Genomic DNA, 24,329 nt, shown 5'->3' on the forward strand with positions numbered 1-24,329 from the left:
GGCATGTTATCATAAGGAGAACTACAGATAATATCCTCATTACAGGCTCCTCTTTCTCACAGTCTTGGGGGGAAAAAAAAATATCTGACTTTCCTCTTCGAATTGGGTAAAACTTTCTTATGTTTTAAAATTGATGGTCCAAATACTAATGTCTAAAAAACGTAACATTTTTCTGACCAGTCCTATTTTAAAAATATAGGAATTAAAATAGTGACCCGTAAGAAATAATGGGTCTAACATGCCCCTAAAGATTGTTTTTTGGCTATAACTTTAAAGAATATTTAATGATGTTCCATTACAGAACTGATCAGCTGTTTCAAAGTAGTTTTGAATTCACAATAAACACTATCAGTGATCACAAGAAGAAAGCTGGAATCACTACTGTTTGCTGTGCTCATTTTCCCCTTCTTCTCTGTGTGCACTTCCCAACTTGTCTCGGATCCCACCCAGCACAACCCTTCCTAGGACAGCTCCAAACCAAGGCTGGAAGTATCCTCTTTTAACATCAAGGCACAATGGATAATCTGCTAACAACTGAACTCTGATCTGCCATATGCACACAGGAAGGATTCAGCAAACAGCCTGTCACAAGCACTTACTGCTGCACAGAGCAACTCACAGAGCACGGGCTCTGCACAGTGTGCTGCACACTCACCACACCATCTATTATTGCCCAGAGAGCTGCAATTACATGGCAACTACTGCAAAGACAAAATGCACTCGCTGCATTAAAAAGCTTCACATTCCTATTTGCATCTTAAATAACAAAATCAAGGCAAGGAGATGGGAAATAGACACTGAACAGGCACACCCAGAAATTAATGCAAAATCACAAAATTTGACTGATTGATATTGATTTTCAAATAAATTACATACACAGCCACAGGTTATTTTATATCTACAACTACAAAAGTATTTTGCATTTAAGCAAAAATGTTAAGTGCCGCCGATAAAAACAAATCCTAATTGTCCACAGGAGTTGTTTTGATATGAGATTATATCTAACACCAGGGGGACAAATTCTGTTTGTTTTGAATATTGCTACTGATGTCAGTAGAGATATTCTATAGTTACAGTGGTGTGGCAGAAGAATTCAATTATAACATTTAAATGTAAGGGACACACATTTAAAAAGTGACAGGAGCAAAAATGCACTCACAGGCACACAGGGCAAAAATAAAAATCTCCAACACAAACCAGTCAGATCATTCTCATACTTGCTACATAGCCTACCACATGTCCTCAGCATTCCTGAATGCTGGCATGCCTGCTAAGGCAGACATTTCCTTACCCATTGGACTTAGGATGTTTGCTTTTCAGATTTTGGTACTGTCCAGAAATTATTTCTCCACATAGCTAGATAGACAGATGAGCATTTTTTAACTGAGGAATTATTTTTAAAGCCACAGTTAAAATTACCTGAGGATATTTATGAAATGTACATTTATGATTTTTTTCTTTTGTATAGCTGAGCAGATCACAGAAATCACCATATATTGCAATGTTAACAGAAGCACCCATCGACAAATTTAAGAAACATATGCATTTTAGATAACTTAACAATGTACAAGGTATTTAAATATTATAGTAGCTCTGTATCTAAATCATCAAATAAATGCAGAGCAGAACACTGTCACATATTACTGAAACTCAGCACCTTGTACTGAGCACCGTGACTGCACACAAAACACACAGAAGTTTAGCTCAATAGTTAAGTATATTTTATCTCTGTATAAATTACCTAGATTAAACCTTGACAAAACTGGGATAAAAAAAATGGTCTTAGAAAACTTTTCCACTCTCTCATGGCCTCAAGATACCCTTCTCCTCTGCTAAAATTCAGAGCATTGTTCGATTTCTGCACTCTAAAATAAGGCACGAGTTTTCAATCTGAGACTTAATTACGGAAGCTCATGGGGTGAGCTCATGGAGCTTCATATTCTTTAGCTGCTTCCATGTAACCTGAAGGTCTGTATCACTCTATCTTGCAGTCACATAGATCACTAAAGAGGTAAAATAGCAAAAAGATGCAAACAAGTTATTTCTTAGAGGGAGGAAAAAAATCATCCCATATTTTGTTTTCCAACACACCCTAGTACACAAGAGATTCCCTGAACATACTGCGTAAGAAGGAAAGACTAGCAAATGCTGATGACAGACCCTTACTAAAAGAGAGAACAATTTTGCTGAATACTGAATTCACTGTTCATCAAAAGAGGAAGCTGAAAGTAGTTGATTTTAATGAAACAGCAGCACATACAGTGAAGTAATAATGTCTATTCAATAACCTTCACAATCATTATCTGTCACAGTAAGGCAGGGCAGACATCCTGGATATTCTACAGGTACCCTCTGAGGGGAGCCCATCTCACTTGTCCACAGCTGGCAGGTGGCCACCACAGCCACCAAATGCTGGGCTGCCTTAAGAGTAAGGGCTCCTCATGAAAACACAGATCACACTTCTCCAGAATTTAAACACAGATTTCAAAAATAAATAGACCAAATTATCCTATTTCTCATAAAAACATGCTCTCTTCTCACCAGTTTCACCTCTAGTATGTTTCTAGTAGAGTGAACATTCTGCTCCTCTCCTGTTGTCCTGAACACAATTAACACCTGAGTTTAGCACTTATGCTCTATTCTCCCATTTTGTATATTTGACACATTCCTAAAGCTTACTTAATTATCTGACATGTTTGTCAGATAGGAGCTCTTTTCCCAGGACAGATTTTTTTTATTATTACTATTGTTTTTTTGGAAATAATAGATTTTAATGCACCTTTCAGTGTGAATATGGTTTTTGGCCATTAAGAGAAATCTTCAGGATCTACATGATGTTACTTCTGTTTCAAGAATATAAATGTCTGTTCTGGATATAAATACATTTCCTACTTGTGGAGGGAAAGGACACAGCGGTGTAAGAAGCCTACTCTGCATTTCACAGCTGTGCAGAGTCAATAAACCCATGAACTGTAATTGCATCACACTGGTTTTCAATTTGCTTTGCTTCAACCCTACAAGATACTGAGGCATCAGTTTTTAGGAAGCTGCAACACCTCAGTGTATGGACACTCATCAGCATAAATACATGTAACATACCTTCCCATTCCAGGAAATCAGGTATTTATGACCATTTCCATGGAAATCTAGACATTAACCACCAATTCAGCAGCAATTTGTAAAACTAAACTACATGAAAACGAAACTCTTACAAACCATTACTCAACTGCCCAATAACTTTAAAAATACATGAATACCTTTCAAGTGTTTACATTTTAGAGATAATCATATCTACCTTTAACAAACATATTTGAGGGGAAAACTGTCTATCTTGTGAATGGCAATAATAAATTTTATTTATTTAAGAGATAACTACTATTGAAGGGTCACTACTTTTTCAGGGTATGTTGAGCAGTATCTCATTATTCAGCTAAGATGATATAACTACTCTTTCACAGACTGACGCAGTGTTTTTTAACTACAAGACTAAACTAAAAATAGGAAATAGATGTTAACACACCTTTCATGACCTCTGCATGTTACCACCCAGCCACCTAGCTTGTAGTTCAGAGAAAAGTGTCATAAAACCTAGCTACACTCAGAAATGTTGAGTGTTTAGTTAACCAAAATGGACACTTTTTACCCTACTGTTAATGGTATTAAATATTCTCAAAATGGGCTGGCAAGGAAGTCTTAAACTACTTTGTTTAAAATTTCACTACTACATTTCAACTTTCGCCTTAACTGTGCTCCCATGAACTCTTTCATCTTCCACTACCAGGTTAGAAACAGATCCCGTATTTTATGAGAAACAGTGTGTTCTATGAAATGTATACATTCCAAACGAGGTCCTGCCCTTGTGAGATGACAGAACATATGAACACCCTGCCAGACTGTGAGGTGGGTGTGGGGAGCAGGGGGAGGTCTGTGGGTGGGTCTTGCACAAAGAGGAGCCGAGGCAGGGACACACAGGAGCCGGGATGTGCAGCCCCAGCCCGGGAGGGCAGGGACACACAGGAGCCGGGATGTGCGGCCCCAGCCCGGGAGGGCAGGGACACACAGGAGCCGGGATGTGCGGCCCCAGCCCGGGAGGGCAGGGACACACAGGAGCCGGGATGTGCGGCCCCAGCCCGGGAGGGCAGGGACACACAGGAGCCGGGATGTGCGGCCCCAGCCCGGGAGGGCAGGGACACACAGGAGCCGGGATGTGCGGCCCCAGCCCGGGAGGGCAGGGACACACAGGAGCCGGGCGCTTCGCCTCCATCCCCTCGGGGCAGCGCATGTGACGCGAGCGCCCGGAGGATCTGGGGGCAGATGAAAGCTGGCAGCTGTGGCTGCCTCGGGCGCTCGAGGCTGCCAAACAGGGCTTACAAACACGTTAGCACAGCAGCAGAATTAAAGCCCTCATTCAGGTTTGTTTTGGAGTAAGAAACCAATGCGCATAGAGGGGATGGGGGAAAACTTGCCCTGCAGGCTGAAGCCTAAATACACCTTGACCTCCCCTCGCAAGCTGCTATAGAGTACAGCAGGCTTAACTACGGGACTAAATCATCTAAATAATAATTTATGTTGTTGTCCAAGCAACCTCCTCAGTTTCTGACAAGCAGACACAGCTGACATTTGCTGCCCTCTACTTATTAAACAGGCAATCATATTCTGAAGTGCTGTTAGTCAGCCAAATCAGCAGGAAAGTAAATCTGTTGCAGTGTTCCGATAAAACAGTTATGTGATTTTTCCACATTCACAGCTTGCTCCCAAAGAATTTTCTTCTTTTTTCCCCCGTCTATGCCAGTGTGATAAATTGTGTTTAACAAGGTTGTTTTTACCTGAGGAAGACCCATATTTAGACAGAACACCACTGAAGCAAAAGGAGAACTAGAAATTCAGTCTTGACCTCTCCCTTGCACAAACTGATCTGATATATATATTTATATGTAGACAGAGGGGGGAGAGAGAGATAGATGTGTGTTTATATTTAGATATATAAAATTGAAAAAAAAATCTTTCAGAAAAGGAAGTACCATTGAATGCATTCCTCACTGCTTCTTCTGGAACCTCTGGATGCAACTGTCAGTACCCAAGACAGGCAAACTCAAACCACCCATATCACAAATCTTACACATCATACATGGAAAAGAATAGCTCCCTTATCTCTCCACCAAGTCCAAAAGGGATTAAAAATGGGGCTGCCACCCTCCCCTTGTTCAAAATCAAAAAGCAGTAGCACTGGTTATTACTACAGACATAGAAAAAACTACAGGAGATCTGAAAAAATTCATTTTACAAGAGGAAGTTCCTGCTGGAGTATTTTGGTGAAATTCAGAAAGGCAAAGTCACATGCAGCTTCAGAAATTCTTTGCAAAAAGCTTTTACCATTCTAAACCCAAGTTCTGGAAATTCACCTTTAAGCAGCTCTGTTGCTTTATAAAGGGAGGCTACATGTTGCAACAACCTTGTGTTAGGCAGGACTCCATCGTGTGTGTGTGCTCTGGAAGGTGACAGAGACAACTCCTTCCCTACCACCTTTCTGCTTTAAAACAACGAAATCCATTAGGTAGAGCAGACTTTGTAACAGGTATTGTTCTTTTGGAACTGTTCAAACACAACCCAGATATATTTCACACCAGAACTAAACTGTTTTGAAAATGAGTCTTGAGTCCTCCTCACTAGTTTTACTTGAAAATTGAGAGTACACAGTTACTTAAAATTTTGTTAGGGAACGTGAGAAAACAAGAAATAATCACAAAAAGAAAACCCAACTTTTATGGGTTTATACAGCTCTTAGTTGTTTCATGCCCCCCATTCTCAGAGCACTAAATGGGAACCCTTTTGGTAACAAGGCAAGAAAATCACTGTATTTCATTGGTTATGAATAGCTGCTTTAGTCTTGAACAGCAGATTGCACCAGGACAAATACACTTATCATACAAAATCTAAGAAAATTACACTGCTGCTGGGTTAATTTGAAGGTTGATACCTTTCAAATACTCCCTGAGACATCAGCTAAACAAGGAACAATGCTTGACTAGACAGCTTGCTTTCTTGTTCCTTTCTCTTGTTATACCCACAGAGCCCCAGAATGGTTTGGCTTGGAAGGGAACTTAGAGATCCTCTCATTCAATGGGCAGGGACACCTTCCACTATCCCAGGTTGCTCCAAGCCCTGTCCAACCTTGCCTTGGACACTTCCAAGGATGGGGCAGCCCCAGCTTCTCTGGACAACCTGTGCCAGGGCCTCCCCACCCTCACAGGGGAGAGTTTTTTACTAATACCTAATCTAAACCTACTCTCTGTCAGTGTGAAACCATTCCCCCTTGTCCTGTTGCTCCTGGCCCTTGTCAGTAGTCTCTCCATCTTTCCTGTCAGCTCCTCCAGGTACTGGAAGGTCACAATTAGGCCAACCTGAAGCTTCTTTTTCTCCAGGCTGAACAATCCCATACTCACTGTCCCATTTTGTTTTGCATAAGCCCCTGCTCTCCAAGCTATGCAACCTCATTTGTCCTGATAATAAAACACCTCCCATACAAAGCCTCACAGATCTGACACAGGCCTTCGTGGGGAACAAAACAGGGATGCAATACATGGATCCTTCTCACACCCACATTGGTGTAAACCAAGTTCTAAGAATTTGTTTTCTCGGTAGCAAGCATAAACAAAGATAAAGGAGTGTTCTTACTTTATACTATAAAGATGGGGGTATAAAAATAGCTTGTTACTTAACAATGGCTGTGTATTTAGCTCATCTATCAGTAAACCAGCATTTCCCTTTAAGAATGCTAAACCCAACAGTTTTCATCAGTCATGAAAAATAAGCATTCATGTTAACTAAACAAGAGCTGGGCAGTATGTGTATGCTGGAATAATGCATCATTACGGAATGCCACCAAATTGATTTTGTAGAAGGGAATTATTATGTTGGACAGCACTGGATTTAATTTAGATTTCTGGTAGACTAATAAGGTAAGCTTGGGTCAAGCTTGGCTTAGAGAAAAGACAAAAAAAACCCCAGCCCTTGACTCAGCTCTAATTAATATACATTTTACCTAGGCAGGAATAAATAATTTGACTCAGCTGGAAGATACCATGGTCATTACGCTGATCTCCTGGCATTTTTCTGTCAATTATCCAGTTTCTGACTCTCTGTACAGCAAGGGTGACACCACACTTCAACTTCAGTCAGACACCTTGCCACAACTTCTGCTCAAAGCCCAGGAGAACAGGCTGGAATTTTCATCAGCTTCAATTTTACAATTGAAAGAAGAAATTCTACTGAATAGTAAGATTGCTATTGACCAAAGATCTTCAGGACTTGTAGAATTCATTGCAGGGCAGTACCTCATCCTTGGAAACACAGGAAATCTGGAAGACCTACACACCAAATCCATATGCAATAAACTTATTACTGGTTATAGATTATCTTGTTTCCTCAGCAGCAAATGTAATGCCATTCCTCTTCTGGCCTTGACTGTAAGTTTTATAACCAACTTCAGTCATCAGAATTTGGGACTATTATCGTAATATACTTATGCATCTAAAGTAATAGCTGCTGAAAGGAAAAAAACACAGCTAACACAAGCAGTAGATTTGATAATGCAGCAGGACGTCCAGGAGAGTATTCTGACTGGTCAGATAGGACCACTCCTCTTGAGGTGCAAGTTTAATTACTAACATTTTAGGTCATTGCAAAAACTTTATAACTTCAGAAAAACCTTGTACTCTAAAACCAAATCCAGGGCAGCGCTGCATGAGCTTAAACTGGGCAGGAATGGTCAAAGCATTTTTCCGGGTACAAACAGCAGACCTGTGGTACAGGGAGAGTATAAAAAAGTGACTGTTATCTGACTTTCTACGTGTATTGACAAAAATGCTCACATTCCTTCTGCATCACAGCTGTAGCACTGGTAGCCTGATGCAGAAAACTATTCATGAAATAACTCTGTTCTGAGGAATCAGTGTTGCTGAAACACTGCTTCGTCACTACTTCAGGCATCACATTCACAGCTTTTCCTTCTTTCGACCTACTGACACTCAGATGGGTTAGAGAGCTAAGTGAAAATTTAAATTTATTCCCATTCAAGTGCCCTATTTCTCAGTGGACTGTGTTATAAGAAACCAGTTTAAGATAAGAGTGTTGCTTTTGAATCAATATTTTTATGTCAGGCATGACAAAATAAAAAACTTACTTAGACTTCTCATCACTGAGACACTACATTAGTAGTACAATCTTTAAGGACTTCGGCTTTGGTGAAAAGGTGAATAAATTAACTTTCCAAACAAAACAATTTTCATTTGCTTTTCATTTTCAGTAATTATGATAACTTCAGTAAACTATCATTTAAATAGTTGTAAGAAACCACTCCTACTGAGTTGATACATAAATACTAGTGTGGTGGCAAGAAATTATTTAGTGTAAAACTGTTTTCCTATTGTAATCCCTAAGTATATGATGCTGGAGTTTCAGTAATTCTGCTATAAGTTCTTCTGAGGGATTTAAAACCTCTAAAGCAATGTTAGAACCACGTAACATATACATCATATGAGGTACATATTTCATTGTTTTAAAGAGAAGGATCCTACAGCTTCCTCTAGAACTCCAACTGCTAACAGTCCATGTAGTTTACTGCATATAATTCAGAAAAGGATGCAGTTCAAAAAGTCAATCTCAGCCCACCAAGGCTCTTGTTCCAGAGGACACTGCAGATGTGGGGGATGGCAGCACCCAAGGCCATGGTTACCACAATGCTGCCCTGAACACAGCTCCTTCTGGGAGATGGGAAAGCCTGTGTCTGCTCTGCTTCCACAAGAACCAAGCACTCCCAAAGCTCCTGGCCAGGGTAGCACTCACAAGCCCCTTCCATCATGATAAAGGACCTTATCCATCCCCAGGAAGCTGGGCCAGCTCTGCTGACAAGGGCACACAAAGGGCTGTCTTGTGCCTTCCCTAGCATCCCAAGGCTGCTGGTATGAGTACCAACAGGCCAGAGACTTCCCTTTCATGGCTGATGAGCACACCTGAGAACAGATTCCACTGAGTGTTATCTAACCTGATCTAGGGCCTGGATACATGCCCAGACATTTATGGTGTCTGGTTTAAGTTTTCATTATTATGCAATATTCTTGGTTGGTGATGACACAAAAGTTTGAACCAAGTTAATCTTTCAGGATGAAGCTCAGCTACTTAACTTTTAAATTAAAACATTTTTTAGGCAACAGACCCTGATCTGTAGAATATCCCTGACAGAAAGGATGTTGAGGATCTTACCTTGCCTGCCTTTCCTTACACCATTTCTATTATTAATTACTGGGTGTTGACTCAGATATTCCTAATCTTGATCTATTCCTGCTATCAGTTATATGGCCTGTTTTATGCTCTATTTAATGAAGCCTTTTAATGGTAATTAGAGAACTCATAATTTCTTTAACTTACATTTGTGACTTCCAGACTACATAAATCAGTGCATTTCCTAAAACTTGATTTTAAAAGCTTTAGTCATGCTTTGTTCATTGAAGCTTATCACAGTTAGTTTAGTAAAACTTATAGTTCCATTGATTTTCTAATCACTCTCTAAAACAGCAGCCTGAAAAAATTTAACTATGTGTTGTCTAAAATGGAAAACTCCACTCCTTATGATACCCTACTTATGCAGGGTATTCCCTGCTCATTATTAATTACAAAAATTAATTAAAAAGTTAATTCAAACCATTAATTAGAAAAAATAAGTAGGAAAGCTATATAATTTCCAACAAAACAGACACTGCTCACAAATGATGCTATTTGTCACATTAATTTGTACCAAGTCAAACATTTCAGAATTTATGTTGCAAAGCAGTGCAATAAGTAATAGCTGAAAAGCATCATTTTTCCCTGAAATAGGCTCAATGGAAAATATTTTTCAGTAGCTTATTAAATAGACTTACCAAACAATCATATGCTGTCCACTGAAAAAAGGCTGCCCCAACTTAGAAGTGTGAAAGCAAATGGAGAGTTTTGAGCAATATAATCCTCCACAGGCATATTCTGCTACTGCTTTCACTCAAGTCCATTTGAAACAGGTTAATACAAAAGCAAAATAAGTGACTCACACTGAAATCAGAGGGAGTTTGCACTGACTTAACAAAAACAGTGATAGTCTGGGTTTGAATGAAACCTGGCTCTGCAATAAGACCATGTGTAGATGACCCTTCCCTTTGTTTGGGTAAGTATTTAAATGCAGTTTAAACTTGATTTATGCCAATTTGGTTTAAGCAATATGCAGAGTGGTTTGAAGACTGGCTAATAAATGGATCAAGATGGAATTACAGAGAAAAAACATTATCTTCACCTAACCAAATAATTTTTAAATGTGTTCAAAGGATTCCACTTACGTTGTCTTCATGACACTAAGAAGCAAGAAGCAAACTTTCCACTGGTAGACATTCTATGAAAGAAATTGAGCTAATCTTTTTTTCTTCTTAAATTAGGAAGGAAAACAGAGCATTACAGAATGAATTCTTCAAAATATTCATAAAGGAGAATGTTTTGGAACAAATACCCTTTGCTAGTCTTCTTTCTTTCCTCTTCATCCTATTATCCTTGTACTGGTACCTTTATTTTGCATTCCAAGACAGCACTTTCTAGAGTTCTTTCAATGTTTTGAATAGTTCTTTCCTTTTAAGGAAAGATTTAGAAGACTTTCTTTAAGACTTTGAATGACATCTTTTGGTACTTCACTTTCTCCCTCTGACTTTTGTCAGTACTGTCACTGTTCGAACTGACTGAAGTCTGAAATAAGTATTTCCAGAACATAATAATATTATCAGCTGTTTTGCTGGGATGAAAAAACAAGCTATCTGACAATCACATCATTAAACAAGCAACACAAGCTAGAAGAGCTGCAGGTTTTTTAGGTGCCCTCTTTGTGCTTTTTAAAACACTACCTAATGGCCACTTTACTATAGGCCACAAGAATATCAGTGCAACAAAGGTCTTCAGGCAATATTCAAGACACAGAAATCAAGGAATCACAGCTTCAAATCCAGCTTATTATTGAAGCTGACAGTATTTTATTCATTAGCTTATACAAAACCTAGAAGAAACACACTTTCTCTCTGAGCTATGGGTGATAAGCACATTAAGAGTAGCCCAGCTGGCAGTGAAGTTTTGAAATTTTTTACATTTTTGTTGGTATTGATTGAAAACTTTTAATTTCAAATGACAAAGTTATGCCAAAGACAGTTTTTCTAACCAACCTGTTATACTATAAAATGGGTTATTTTTTTATTTTGGCAGTGTCAATATCATTTGAGACATCAGCATATATCCAGTATCCAACACAGAAAAAATACCAACAATATTAAAACATCATCTTGTCAGTACCATGCCACACTCCCCTTTGCAAAAGAAAATGTTTTTACTAACTAAATTTCAATATTTTAAGTTAAAGGCTTTAGAGCTTTAGAACCCTGATTACTAAAACCAGAGACATTTCTTATGGTTTCAAACACGCAGAATGAAATTCAACTTCAGAGAGAGGCGTGGTGCCAGCAATTGATGCGCTTTCCTGAGATGGCTGGGAGAGCAGGCAGGGCCAGCGACCAAAAGCAGAGGGTGCAGCACTCAGGCCGAGGAGCTCCTTCTGCACTGCCTCACCCAAAGCCAGGCGCTCAGTCTCACACCTGCGTGCTCTAAGCACGTGTAACTCGCTGCCCAGCGTTAGATGTGACCGCGCTCAGCGCCGGCGCTGCCCGGCCCGCAGGGGACGCAGCGCTCCGCGCAGCCAGGGCCGGCCCGGCCACACCGCGGCCCTGCGGCAGCGCGGGGCTGTCTCGCCGCTAGTAAAGAACATCTGTCTCGCTCTGACTACTGCAAACTGTGGGTTTACTATCCCTGTCTTTTACTTTCACGTCCTCAGGTTTCCAATAGCCGAGAAAGAATCCCCAGGAAAGCCAGCACCGATGCAGCAGCAATGCATTTAACCGCAGCTCTGTTCACTTCCAGCAGCACGGCAGCTTCAGTTCTCAGCCCAGCAGCCCTTTCTGCCTGCCATCAATTACTCTCAAAAATCTGGATTCTTCCTTTGCATACACTGGCTACATACAAAACCCAAGTACTATTAAAATCCTGCCTCTTTTCCTGCCAAATAACTTGATTACTCTATTTCATTTCAATGCTTGCTTGACAAATCCAGCTCTGGAAACACTAAGGCTGGTCTAATGTTTACAAGAACTCATTTCATCAAGTCTTACTACATAATCACATAATGAAATGAAGACAAAACTCATCCATGTATTTGGATTTTTTTGACTGTTATATACATAAAGTCTGTGTAGCTAACGGGACTACAGAATACTGCCAAGAGGGAAACGAAACAGGAATAACAGGTCAATACAAAAGAACTTGCTATATGCATTTTTCTGTACATCTTACCTTCCAGTGCATAATTATTACCTGCTAATGTGTATATCCAAACAAGCTGCCTGAAAGGAATGGCATCATTTTGCTGAAATTGCTTTCAACTGATGGATATTTTAATCTTTCTAACTGATTTAAATTGCAACCCAATCCTAAACCATGAGATGCCTTAAGCAAAGGACAGTCACTCATTTATAGCAAATTAAGGTACTCTTAGAGTAACATATCACAACTTCATCGGAAATTATTTGATATTTTTTAGATTATTGTAATTTAGACAAATGAGTAAACAGTCCACTGAATCACAGGGTAGAGAAAATGATTGGCAATTACATTACTTGAAAGAATGTTACCAGAACAAAATTGTTAAGTAGCACATTTCAAAGAAAGTGACATTTCACAAAAAGACAAAGGCATACATTTTCCACCAAAATCTAGAGCTGCTGTCATCAACAACCCAACAAAAGCTACAGCTACCTAAAATGGAAATGAAAATGTAATGTATGGAAATATTCTCTTATAAAATCTCCTTAGGCTTCACATGTATTAATGTATTAGTTTGCAAACATTAAGATCAAAGGCAAAGCAACAAATACATCCTAAAAAGTTTTTAGTCAGATTTTTATTAACGATATACAAGTAGCAAGGCATAAAAAATTAATATGTTCAAGCCTTGAAATGTCAAGTGTAATGATCTCTAGCTCTGCTTACCTCCTTTGCTTTTTGTTTCAGTCTAGCTTGCTCTGGGTCTTCTTGCCTTGAGCGACTCTACATGTTTAAAAAAAATGGGGAGAAAAGGTTAACAGATGGTTTAAGAACCCCTCATCTGTTGCAGTAAGTTAAAAAATAGCAAAGAAATAGGAACAGGATACAAGGTATCAAACATGGGACAAATTGATGGAAGTGCAATTTCAAACCCATGAGCCCCACCCAAAAGACTGTTAAATGTTCAGTCGTAAATGAGATGTAGTCTAGATTCGAATTAAAAAACAAAACAAAACCAAAAAAACCAACCCAATCATGTTTTTGTCAATGTGAAAGTTTCCATACAGGTTTAAATTTCAATTATTTAATACAAACAAATTCAAGCATCCAAGAGCAGAAGTGACACCCTTTCAGTTATCTTAAATTTTTAATTTATGTCCTTACAGTCACATATTTTAAAATTTACTGTTTGCAACTAAGCTTGTATTTAGCTCTTGGTAGAGAACATGGAGAAAACCATTGTAAAGTTGCCCTCCCAAAAGGTAAATCTTTATATCTGTGCTCACTACACATTTTCAGACTGATGGAATTCAAAATCCAGGAGGTAGATAATACACACATTATACTTTTACAAACATGTGATAGGTAGCATTCAGCAAAGGTTGCATAAAAAGTTGTAAGAAGCTGCAATAAAACTTGTGACACCTGTGGAAAACTGTTGTTCCTGACACCTGAGAGATGAGGTAGTTCTACTTCAGTATTTCTTTGAGATTTAAAGTGATACCACTTACACAACTCCTAAAGGAATACCTGTGCCCTCTCCTATCTATCCATTCTCTGGTTATTGCTATGCTGAAGGCAGACCTGAAACTAGAAAGAATATTAGTTTGCAAGCTTACATAGTCTCAGATTCTTTTCTGGTGTTTAAATTTTTCACACCATATTCTGGTCAGAAGCCAAAAATCCGTTAAGAAAACCAAAGTCAGACAGGGCACCAATGGCACAGAATTCCCTATCTTTTCTCCTGTTAGTTTTTGTGAGTTTTTTGTGGGTTTGGTTGGTTTTTTCTGAACTGGGACTGTTTTTTTTCAGCTACTATAGCACACATATAAAACAGTGCTGATAACACATGGTGACATCAAACAATGAGATTTTTAGATGTGCTTAACTCTTCCACTGTGCACATCAGCTTCACCTTCCAACACCATCTACAAGTGCTTTTGTGTCTGTTGGCATAAGAGGTTGTTGGACAGGACAGTGTCTGCAGCAAAGGAATGACAAATCAAAATCTGAGATAGCCAATGACCAAATCAGGCTCTCGTGTTGTAGTTGTGCCAGCCAAGGAAGAAACTCCACCTTAACACAGGCTGAGGTTCCTTCTAACTGCTGTGGTCAGACAAAAAGAAAAATGTAGATAATCTGACCTAGTTAATGTTCAAAGGACAAAAAGGTATTTCATGAAATATGTGGGTCTGCCGGAGAGCCGGGTTTCTAATCAGCACAGCAACTACTAAGAACTTGATTATATTTATACCTATTAGGTTAAAAACCAAACTAACAAAACCCGCTTTTCTAGGAGATGGGCTCAGGTCAGTATTTATGAACTGAGCTGAACAAGGTCCTTGCTGCCATTTTGCAGTGACAGTTCAATCACTGGAGCCTCACCTTCTCCAGAATTATACACGGAAAAGCATATTTAGCCCTTGCATGGGTTTTGATGATAAATTTATAAATGTACAATGAACTTCTATTGCCTCGTGAATCTCACAGTGAAAGCAGTACAGAAACACAAAGTATTGTTATACTACTGTATGAAGCTGAAACGTTTGCCAAATGCAAAGTACAAGTTAAAAGCACGTCAGCTTTAGGAGAAAGCAGAGTGTCCTAGGAGAATCCAGCTGAGACTTCTAATATTGTTACTAAGTTTCTACAAGGAAATGATAGAATCCTGGAAAACACGCCAGATGTACATTGTGTTTGGGGACATTGCAAGAAAAATTAAAGCAACAGATGCAAAGTAACATTGCAATTTCCTGGGCTCCAGAAGTGAAGGAAAAACTCTGAAAGTGCTACAGAGTAAAGTAACACATTTAAAAGTTGAGGCTTTTTCTCCCCTTCCCCCCCCCCCAAACTGACCAAATTAAAGTAGATCTGGAGTTCAGGATAACTGCAACATGCAAAAGCAAATCATCTGCTCTGTGTAAACCTCCAGCTTGTTCACAATAAATAAATGATAAAAAGGATTGAAGAGGTGAAAACAGGTACTCAGCTCCCGAACAATATCAAATACAGTAACCTTGTTTCAAAAATGAAGATCTAAAATACCAGGTGAAGTTCCATATATAACCCAGATTGAAGGTGAAGATAGAACTACTTTAACATTTAGAATAATGCAATGACTTGTAGTTATTGCTTGAGTCCATGCCAAATAGCCTTTCCAAAGAATCCAGGCTAGTTCTTGTTTCAAACAAGCAGAATTCCAACTTTACACTGGATGTATCATTACTACTAAAAAAATTAAGGAATTTAATTTCGTTTTGAGTTCAGATAAATTTTAACAGATTTTTTTAAAAGCAGACTTTTAAGACTAAAATACTTTCCTGCTGATTACCATGTCAGTAAGCTTCAGAAATAAAATCAGCAGCATATGGAGGCTAAAGTGTATTAAAGGACAAGTATAAACATCAACTATTTCATTAATTCTTCACTTCATGATCTAATATAATTATAAAAGGCTTCACCAATGCTCATGCAACACAGATTAAAGCAAATATAAGCAAATGCAAATGTCAAGCTTAAGAGAGGTGCCTAAATAGGCTTTAGAAATGTCACTGGATTCCCTTTACACTCCACTCCACACGTGAACATCTTTCCCTTCCTCTGAAGAGTTTGCACAATTTTGCTGCTGCATAGCTCTTGTAGTGCTTTTCTACATCGCCCATCAAGGCATCAACATGTCACCATCACCAAGCAATCATTTTAGTATTTTACACTTACTTTTGTCAAGCTCCTGACTAATCATTCCTAGCTTTTTTAAACTGCAGTTTAACTTTTTTCTTCAAGTTAATTCATATTTTGTGTTTTCTCTTCCTTTCTCCTTTCTAATATCCTAATCTTAATATGCAGCACTTCACCTGTTTTGTGAAACATGCTTTTCCAAAATCTTTTAATGCACCAGTGTCTCCTTCCTCTAAAGCTTTGAGAACACCCACTAATCAGAGAACCCACCAAATCAAATACTTTGAAGGAGTTTAATCACAATTCCTTTGCCTTCCACTCCCTGTTCATCGTGTCTAGATCTGTAAATAAAGCAGGCTGCATTTATGTAATGGATTTTCCTGTTGATGAATAAACACCTTTAGAAGCAAGCAAGCTTCCCATAGTAATTTTAAAGAAATCCAGGACTGATCCTAAGCAGATAACATACTTTTAAATGCATTAAATGCTGTCTCCTACTGAGAACATATTCAGCAAACCAGGTTTGTTAACATCTCTCCCAAACACCAGCTATTTTTATTAGACCAGACAGATTTTAATTGTGAAGAACTAAAGTGCTTTGTGCTAGAGAGCTCTTTATCTGGAAACTGAAAACTGCATAGATCACATTAGGTCTATGGAAATATTGGACTTCCAAAGTATGAAAAGCAGCGTATGTTAAATGTGTGTATTCAAAACAACAGAAATAAGGGGCTTCATTTACATGTCAGCAAACTCCCTAATGTTCCAAACCTCAGCTCTTCCCCTGGCTTGTGTTAAGGCAGGAGGCCACAAAAAGAGACATCTAATTACACATGGAACAGTGTAGTTTTAAGGGTATTGCAGATCTCATAGAGCTGTCTGAAATTAGAAAGCAAGAGTATCTTAAAACTTATAAGGATATCTATAACCCACATAATACTTAAATACATGCACCATTTTTTTAAAATTGGAGCACACTCTGCATCTGTGCAGATGGACAGACTAATAATACTTCTGTTGTGTTTCATTATCATAATCATTCAGTACTTTGCTTGATTATTAACGTTAAAGTTGCACTGGTGCTAAATTTTTGATCCACTAACAAAAAGAAGTTTTCTGTTTGGATTTGTAAGGATTTTGAAGTCTTGGCTTGTTACACCTGTGTTGGGAAATGTCTCACAGGGTCTCTCCTGCATTTAGCTACATCTGACTCCAGCTAAGGCACTACTGCCCCTTACCAATATAAACACTCGGGGTCTTTAATGCCTCAAATTCATTTTTTTTTCATTAATAAGGAGTCACAACTGCAGGTGCTGTACTATTGAGAGCCACTGCTGTGCCAACAGTTTCAATTTTAAACCTATTTTTCCCCATTGATGACATTAGAACTTCACCCACGGCTGTACCAGCTTATAACTTTCACTTTTAATTAAAGAAATTAAATTGGCAACATGAAACACTTTGCTTTCACATTAGCTTTGTTAATAAAAAGTGAAAGTTAAAAGCATCATAGCTGAGGGTAAAATGCTGCTCAGTGTTACGATCATGGTGAGGTGGAATGCAAGAGCGCAGGTCTGAAAAATGATTTATATTAAAATCATTAAAATTGCAGTAACAAACGTCTAAAAATTCAGAAAATTATCTCAACACAGTAATTCCCATTTTGCTCTCCTCTCATCAGAAGTGAGTTCCAAGTGCACATGCAGACAGGAGGCTGCACTGAATTCACTGCTCTCAGAAGAAAGGGAAAGGATTTAATTGGAATGACAGCTGAACTCATCTCGGACTCAGGGAGCAGCCCCTTCAAGTCATCACAGCACATGTGTGGAAGGAAATCTGCAGCACCAAATTTCAATGATCTCTCCAAGAAAAAAGCCCTTCAGCCTATAGTACTATAAAAATCACTATCATCCATAAATGCTAATTAACTTTACAAACAAGTCTAAAAGTAATTTTCCATTTACTTGTGTGAATTTTCCTTTTACAGAACACATCTTACTCTTGCAATAGTTGTACCTAAGATCCCAGAACTTGAAAGACTTGTGCTACTAATACATAACACCCAAAATAACAGACTAATTGAATGCATATATTGGAAATTAAATTTCAGCATTTATTTTATAATAAAATATACATGCATTCAGCCAATTAGAGCAGATTAATTAACACACTAATTTTAATGTGATCCACTTTATCATAGATTATACCATAGAAGTACAATTCATTCATTTTCTGAGAGCCAGGACAACTCCATACTGTAACTCTTTACTGTCACCACTCTCTCTAAAAACAATTCAAAAATAAACCCAACAAAACAACAACAAATCAGCTACAACCTCCTACTCCTGCTGCTGCCAGAAATATTTCCATTATTAGCCCAGAACCAGAACTTCATTCAACTTGACAGACACCACCTGCATTTTCCAGGTTTTGGAAATAGCTATGAAAGCAGCAAGAACACAGATTTACTATAATAAGACCACTGCTTTGTTGGGTTTGGGTTTGTTTTTTTGTTGGATCTTCTTTTTTTTTCAGAAACTCCACATGAGACACACCATGTCAAATGTAAAGGTAAATTCCTCCAGTGATTTTAGTCTGGCTTTTGACCTTTCTGCAGCCTTAAGACTCTCCTTAGCTCTCCTCAGTACTGCCTGTACCATCCCCAAAGGCCGATGCAGAGGATGTCTGGTTCTGCACACACTTGGCAACAACAGCCAGTGGCTCTTACTGGCAAAACAAACCAGGGCCAAGAGTTGACTCTCCCAAATATTTCTTTTAAAGAGATTGTGCTCTACATACGTGTTTACACACAAGATGGTCCCTCCTTGTGCCATTTTTTTTCCCACCTGTGATGCTCATGTCAGGAAGAAAACCCAAAATCAGTGACAACCAAGGCAGCTCAGTCCCTCCCTGTACAGGTTCCCCTTTTGACACATCACATTTTCTGGGTGTTTGAGACAGGAGCTCTTCCAGCAGCAGGAGGTGACAGGATCTCACAGCTTGGGGACCAATATGCCTTTAAACACTTCTACAATAAAAATAATTACTAGAAAGTAAATTAGAGAAATGCTTTGGGCCACATATTCAAGGCTGGTATGGGCATGTTGTGGAACATTTTGGAATGTTGTGGAATATTCTGAAATGGTGTGGAAAATTCTGGAACGCTGTGGAACATGATGCAGGATCCCTGAGGTGCAGGAGGTCATTCTGGCTCCTGAAACAGCGCAGTAGTAGTTTCAATTTTAGATTTTTTATGTAAAAGAAATTCTATGTTGCATTGCCACTATAGAATAGCATGGTTTTTCCTTTCAAGTTTGTCTTCTCCCAAAATATCTCACTGGAATGAGAACATCTGTCACAATGCTCCTAAGCTTGTGATACGAAGTTTCTATTTCTCAAGTATTTCCCAGGTTTGGGATGAAAGATTTTGTAACGTTCTCTCATTTAACAAGCTAAATAATACTGCTCCTTTGTTTCAAAGACACTCATGTAGCTTCACAGCTAATTTTAACTTCAGCAACTTTTCTAAGAATGCCAAAAATTGTATTTTTTTTCCTTCTTTTTTTCCTTCTACCTTCTCATCTGATTTGTTGCTTCTTCTCCCAAAAACATTTCCTGAAGCCAAATCAAGCCCATCTGAGTACTTACAAATTTTGCAATCATTTCCTGATGTAACAACTGAAATTATGATTGCAGATCAACGAGAACACTTGTGTCAAATATTATCATTTCTCCTCCTAAAGAAACCTATCCACCACCCAGAACAACAGAAACCTGCATGCCTGACACTTTTGTTGGCTATCATTTACTTTTTTTTTTAACCCCTCACTGAACCGTAATGCTAAATTACCAAATCAGTTTCAAGGCTTCCCGAAGGCTCATGCTGCCTCCCCCTCTGATTTCAACCTATTCCTTCATTTTTTATTACCTTCTCCATTGATTATCCTGTTATTAAGTAGATTATTTAACACCATCTGCTTCAATGCCCAAAACATTTCCTTCACAATCTTATTCTTTGTCAAAACCTGGACTTTGGCCATTAACAAGGCTCCAAAGTAATTAAAAAAGAATTTTCACTGTGCAAGTTCAACCTGTTTATGCTCTTCCATATGAGACAGCAGATAAGGCACCACTAGCAGAAAGCTTTGAAACTTTCACTACAATGGTTCTGCTCAGTAACGTTAAAAACATGCTGCACAATAACATGTCAAAACACTTCCAGGATAAAAGATCACACTGTTTCTCTAAAAGGCACATTAGGAAGTTGCAGTTATAAATAAATATAAGTATGATTTCTAGATTTAAGCATCTGTAGCAGGGAAAACAGAAAAAGAAATTTCACTTTAAACCCTAAAGATTTTTATATTTTAAAGACAACACTGTCAAGGTGACAAAGGTGCCATGACTGGGGGAAAAACTCCTTTGCATGGTGGATATTTGAGTCTCCAGAGACAGTTTTAAGCATCTCCCCCCCTCTGCAGACACAAATATCACCAAGGCCACAGACAGACATGAAGTGGGTACTGATGGGTACCATTTCACCAGGCAGCTGGGGCAGATTTTAACTGTGTCCATTTAATTACTGTGTCATTACAATTACTGCATCCTTCCCACAAGGACTGAGATCTCCTTAGACAGCAAGGCTCATTCATTAAAAAACCAGAGAAAACCAAAATCCTGGGTAAGGAATTAGTACATAGGAATTCAGAATAAAAAACTCAACAAACAATGTAAAATCTATTGTATAGAATAAAAAATTGTAATCTGATCATATTTTGCCAAACCACATCCTATGTAAGCCTTGCAATAGGTCACCCATCCATCCATCCATCCATCAGAACAGACTGGGGAGCACCTGCTGAACAAAGGAAGTTCACTTCCAAACTGGCATTTACACTTAAATTACAACACTGCATAAGCACCTCCCAAGGGGTCCACAGTGTCTTCAACTTCTCTCTCTGAACATTAACACTGATAAATCAGCACTGCTCTTCCCTGGCTACTCTGTGGTCTGGTTTTGGACTTTTAACACCTTCATTTAATTTTCACCTTCATATATTTTTTTAGTATACCATATATTTCTTCCTAGCTGTCTCCTGGTTATGAAGCTGATTTATACATAAGGTAATTTCTTCAAATCACTTAGGGGATTCTTTTACATTTCTTTGTTGCACAATTCTATAATTTGCTCTTTCTGTAATCTGTAGGAATCAAACTTGATGACCATGTATTTATTTCCTATATTTAGACTTCACAGGACTTTATAATATCCAAGACTAAAACAGCAACAAAAAAACCTTGCCCAAACCACAGATTATCAATTCATGAAGGAACTCAGGTTGGAAGGAACACCAGGAGGTCCTCTAACCCAATCTCAGATCAGCCTTTGTGCGATCAGGGAAGCATTTCTGAACTAAGGACTATAAGCTACTGCATTTTTCTCAATGTCCATTTCAGAAACAACCAACATAACTAATGAGCAGCAGGATAGACAGAAAATGATTCACCAAGATGTAGTCACTGAATGCAGAAAACAGGATAAAAAATAAATAAGCATTTCTTTATTTTTAATAAATAAGAATCAAGAATGAGAACAGCAAACATGTTTTTGTCAAAACATTTAAAGAGTATCTATGTCGTGTAAAAATTTGTGGAATATTTAACAATGTGAACAATTATAAATTAAGAGTACAAACAGGACAGATTAAAGTAGCTTAATTGACAAATAGATTTCTAAATAAGCAAGGCTAGGTTTTGGTTTTTTTATTTAAAAATCTCTCAAATTGTGAACATTAATGGCATAAAATCAGGAGGCTGTGTTACAATGGAACATTGAGTTGTTCTGTGTAATCTCTTCAGAATATACAATAAATAACTCAATGAAGATTCAAATACAATTAAAAATGGGATAACTAAACTTATTTGCAATTAGATATGATATATATAATTAAATTTACAGTCACAAGCAGGAGATTTATCTGTACCTATGTGCTCTTGAAACAATATTATCTGAGTTTGTTCTGTTGCACATATGAACACTCAGTCTCTGGAATTAAAGTTAGAAAGGAACAAGTCCTGAAGTACTGACAGTTAACTGAAGACAGGCATGAATCAATCAAATAATGCAGTTATGGAGAAGCAACTGGAACACATTTAAATGAAGATGAACAAATGAACAAAACTGTTTAAAAACTAAGTCTAAACACTTAAAGAATTAAAAAGCCTCCAAAAAATCCATCAGAATTTATTGAATTTGTTTAAAAACGAGATGTGTAGGCCATGATTCTCCACTGGCACAGAAACCCTTGGCATCCGTTAAATTCCAAAGGCAACTGTAAAAATTATTTCACAGAATTATTTTGGGAGTGCTAGCCACTGTCTGCTATAGTCCCAAGAACTCATCAAATTCAGAGCTGTAGGTTGAAAACACAGAGGCATCCCAGGCAGGTGTGTCTGGAGTCAGCACAGACCAGAGCCCGACTCACAAGGTGTGATATCACAACAACAGTACCTTTCTTGTTTTAAGAAACAAGATGTGTTTATGAAACAGGTATCACATAATTAAATAATTGTTTGAAGGCTACAGATTGTTAAGTAGTTAAAAAAACAGTAAAAGTGATACCTTAGCAGCCTTCAGCAAGATTTCCCTCTCTTGTTCATCTTTCCTTTGCTTTTCTAAACGCTCCAACTGCTCAAAGAACTTCAGCTGTGATCGGACATCTGTGGCTTGTTCGTACCATTCATCATCCTGTAAAACAGGGACAGGCCTTTAGAAAAACAGGCAGTTTTATCAAGAGCATGCACTTAAAGACTCTAGGTGTTACACATTAAAATCTTTCCATTGTACTACTAATAAAAAGAAAATTATTATTTTTTAGGCTCAGGAATGAAGCCAGCCTATAGTTAATAATGAAGCGAGAATCTGATAATTTAATTAATATCTAAGCAAATTTTAAAAAGCAAGGATTGATTTGCCAGCAACACATACATCAAAGAGTTAAAAAAATAAAACCAACAGACTTAATGATGGAAAACATCTAAAATGCTTGACTTTATTACTGAATAATCCTAGACGTACTTTATAGCCAGGCCCATAACCTGTAATTCCTACATTTGTACTAACCTTGAACTAGTAAGAGACTTTCTCAAGATGCAGCATTATAAAGCATTAAAGCTAAAAATTCAGTTGAAAATAAGCCTCTAACTACATCAAACCAGAAGCTTATAACAACTAAGAGCATGCAAGTTTTCCTAGTGCACAGCAACCAGAAGAGTTTATGGCATGAGCCACATGAAGAACACTCACAATGTCAGTCAGAAAAATAAGTTACATTACTTGCATCCCATTTATCTACTTTAGTGTTTTCCTTTCTGACCACAATGCTATGAAATCAAAGAAGAACATTAACCAAGAAAAATATGGAATACAATCACAATGCTACAATTCAATCAGAGACAACACTATTTTTCTCCTAAGGATCTTTTAAGACATTATTTTAAATGCTCCTTTGGCTTAATATGGACTAAGCAAACTGTTTTTTTCTCAGACACCATCCTAGAGAGAAGGAAGGAGGGATTTAACACTTCTGAAGCTGATAAAGAATACTGAAAAGAAACAAGGAGACTTTACTTTTAATCCAATACAGTAGAATATAAACATCAATTGCAATGAAAAATGTAAGTGTAGGTAATAACCAGGAAGAGTGGCCTTTATTTTTTAATCCATTTTTCTATCACAATGATGTTGATTATAGTAACAGACCCCAGAGATGATCATTTTTGCAAATATCACATAGAATTAGTCCAACCATGACTCAGGTTTGGGAAATAGGTGGGCTAAGACACAGTCCAGAGCTGTTTGACTAGACTGCCACTCCAGAAATACAAAAAAGTACACCACAAAACCAAGGAACAAACTAAACCAGAGCTATTCAATGTGTATATATATATATATATATCTATATATATATGCTTAAGAAATCTAAACATAGCTTAAGACAACACACAACTAACTATTGCCATCTTACTTTGACACCAGTTTAACAACTATAATATCTAACAAGCACCTTACTTCTACTGGAAAAGGCATTTCAAATATATCAATAAAAATGTTTGATTCATTTGAATTTCAAACTGGTTTGTAGATCCTTATTTAAATTTCCCCCTGGTTTAAGATATCAAAATTGTTTCAATCTTCTTCAGGAATACAATCACTAACAAAAGAATCAGAGCAGCATTTTACCTTTAAATGTTCTTTTTAAAGAGAAAACCATGTT

The 24,329-nt window shown here is 37.9% G+C and overlaps 1 protein-coding gene across 1 annotated transcript in view; it reads right to left on the reverse strand.

Moving 5' to 3' along the window:
• LOC309577712 (transcription initiation factor TFIID subunit 4-like) overlaps nt 1–24,329 on the reverse strand; it is a gene marked incomplete at its 5' end in the record, with an annotated part of 145,831 nt that overhangs the window by 56,728 nt on the left and 64,774 nt on the right. Inside the window, 2 exons of the mRNA XM_082289897.1 lie at nt 13,102–13,158; nt 22,676–22,801. Coding sequence (XP_082146023.1) covers nt 13,102–13,158; nt 22,676–22,801 — 183 coding nt within the window. The remainder of the gene's footprint in view (nt 1–13,101; nt 13,159–22,675; nt 22,802–24,329) is intronic.

Source organism: Coloeus monedula, assembly GCF_965178545.1.
Source record: "Coloeus monedula genome assembly, chromosome: 13".
NCBI classification, from domain to species: domain Eukaryota; kingdom Metazoa; phylum Chordata; class Aves; order Passeriformes; family Corvidae; genus Coloeus; species Coloeus monedula.